This window comes from Platichthys flesus, chromosome 7, assembly GCF_949316205.1.
Source record: "Platichthys flesus chromosome 7, fPlaFle2.1, whole genome shotgun sequence".
NCBI lineage: Eukaryota > Metazoa > Chordata > Actinopteri > Pleuronectiformes > Pleuronectidae > Platichthys > Platichthys flesus.
The window spans coordinates 23,974,116-23,976,703 of record NC_084951.1 but is presented as its reverse complement, the minus strand read 5'-3'; the positions used below and the strand labels follow the sequence as shown (position 1 = coordinate 23,976,703).

General features: G+C 46.4%; 1 protein-coding gene across 1 annotated transcript; it reads right to left on the bottom strand.

The window, feature by feature from the left end:
- Nucleotides 1-419: 419 nt before the first annotated feature.
- On the bottom strand, nucleotides 420-2,167 carry ocstamp (osteoclast stimulatory transmembrane protein). Its single transcript, XM_062392636.1, has 3 exons — nucleotides 2,149-2,167; nucleotides 994-2,054; nucleotides 420-906 (listed from the first exon to the last, which is right to left on the bottom strand). Exons 1-3 carry the CDS (start codon nucleotides 2,165-2,167, stop codon nucleotides 574-576), a joined length of 1,413 nt encoding a protein of 470 aa, XP_062248620.1. The 3' UTR covers nucleotides 420-573.
- Nucleotides 2,168-2,588: the final 421 nt, after the last annotated feature.

Here is a 2,588-nt window from a genome sequence, read left to right as displayed (position 1 = left end):
CAAGAAATCACAGACAAGAGGAAAAACAACATTGCAAACAAAGAAGAGAAAGAAAAGACCCCTGAGGGTGTGAAACAAGCAAGGTCCAACTAAAGTCTTTGAGGATGAAAATGAGGCAGAAGTCGGACACAGCATGAGCTCAGATGATTGTTTGCTAATCAGAAAGTTTTGTTTTTCAAGATTTGGCTTTGTTAGGTTTTCAAGTGAAGTCAATTCATATTTTTAAGTTAATTCATTAAAAATACCTCTACAATGTTTACAGTCACAAATGTATATTGTTATTTATATCAGCGCCTTTATTTGCTGAATCTGCGTCTGTGCTTCTCTCTCACACAACGACACCTTCTTTACCAAATTTCATGAAAATCCATTGAATACTTGTGGAGACAATTCACTAAAGATCGAAATGGTTAAAACCTGTAGTTGGCACCAGAGGACAAACCAAAAGAAGATGTCTATGGACTTAATATGTCTGTAGCTGGAGACATTTCAGCCTGGACCAATATCAACTCACTGGTATTACTATGCCGCCGGCAAATCCAAGCTCTACATCGTTCAGTGGCGTCTTCACCTTCAGGTGATCTCAACACAAACAGTCTCTTTTTGCTTTGCTTGCAATTTCTCCAGCAGGTAAACCCTCCTCCGCTCCTCCTGCTCCCTGAAGAAGGACGCAGAGATTGTCCTGCGCAGTCGTCGGGCGTAAACCTCCAGGAACACCAGGGAGTAGCTCATCAGCCAGAGGCATCCCAGTAGGAGCGTCACTCCAAGGTTCGGAGGCGAGGTGGTCACGTCGCAGAGCGATGGCTCGGGGCTGAAGGTCCACTTGTAGTCCCTGTGGAAGTTGGTCAGCACCTGTGGGCGGCAGGCTTGTGGGATGAGACAGAACGCAGGGGCGAACCACTGAACCTAAATCAAACCAGAGCACATATAAGTGTTAGGAAACAAATGCTGCGGGTATAGGAAGAGGAACCTCCAGTCTTTGAGCTGTCTTACCTTATAATCGACACTAATGCAGGCAGATGTTGGTGGGAAATCCAGAAACCAGGGTGCCATCACCTGAACTATGTGATAGACAACATGATCCAAAGCTACTATCGCAGTTATCGCAAGGAAATACAAAGTTACCATGATCAGGGATATGAGGCAAGAGGCACATTCCTGTTTTGTTATTCTACAGTTTGAGAGCTGGATATTCTTTTTGGCCGGTCTCTCTGTCCCAGGAGGAGATGATTCTCTCCTGAGCTCCTTGGAGATGTAGCCATTGTCAAAGTGAACTGAAGTCAGATATGATTTCAAGTAGCGCGAGGATTCAAGGATCAGCAATGCAACGAAGATGGCGGCGAGGATCCGGTTCAGCAGCAGTTTGCCGTCTGCTAGAAGGTTCCTGGTGTGTGAGAAGTTGACCTCTATCTGCCCGATCATGTTTTTAAACCTGCTTTTAACCGCGGACAAATCAACATGCGTGAAATGATCCAGCTTCCTTAAATTCGTGACAATGCTCAGGTCCTCCCTCCTCACCCTGATGGTTTCTTCAACGAGCTCTCGCTTCGCCTGGTTCAAGGGCTCGGATGAGTTCAGTAGAGTCTTCGTGAATCCCTCTGCGGTGCACTTGAGGATGTGAGCTACTGCCCCTACGTTCACCGTGATATTTGGAATGACGTTCACCACCAAGATCGCCAGAGCGGCGGAGATGAGGAGCTTGCCTCCCTGCTTGGTGCAGGCGGTGGGAAGGATCATGGTGAGCACACAGCGCAGAGGGTGACACAGGAAGGAGACCAGCAACATGGCCACGCCGTAGATGCAGGCGGTCTGAACGGACGCCTCGTGGTCATATCGCAGAGTCCTGGACAGCCAGTGATGCAGCAGGCCGCCGGTGAGGAGGGTCAGGGTGAAGCAGAGGGAGAGCAGAGTCAGGATGTCTCTGCCTGCAGGTGAAGGTGCAGAATAAACATCCCAGAGGTAAAGCAGCACAGATTTTAAAGACTGTCTGCGAGATCCCTTTCTGCTCCTGCTGGGTAGAAGAGAAGAGAACCATAAGGAAGATTGTGATGCTGCTGAGAGATGGACGAGAAGATGAAAGACTGGAGACATGGGAAACCTGTTTCTGTCCAAAGGTCAAATGTGCCCACTAGCGCCTGTTATCCCCACTGGTTCCCTGCAGCTTCATGGGGTCAGCACGACTCCAGTAAGTCTACTGGGCCAGTGAATTCTTCGCTGATTAAACAAATGGGCTGCGGCAAGTTAATTACTGAGGTTTAGAAATAGAGGAACCTGCAGAGCCAGGTCAGCTGTTTCTTCCTGTTTCCAGTCTTTATGCTAAGAGAAGCTAAGTGTTACAGGTTGAAAATGTATTTTACAACTCAAGCCATCAAACAATTCAATTCTAACGAAGACCAAGTTAATTAGACATTTCCTGTTCACTCCTGATGACTGATGAGGAACTTATATTTGGTTTTAACAACATTTTACTGATGGATTTAGACGCTCTTGGTTTTTTTGTTGTTATTTGATGAATTTATGTTTTTTTTTGTTTTTTTCGGGGACAAGAAAGTTGAAGAAGAAGTTTGAGTTGTTTCTATTTCAGTTTG

Excerpts from the sequence above, each read along its gene's own strand:
- ocstamp (XM_062392636.1), bottom strand. Across the intron at positions 907-993 it reads GCATTAGTGTCGATTATAAG|GTTCAGTGGTTCGCCCCTGC; the intron begins GTAAGACAGCTC and ends GGTTTGATTTAG.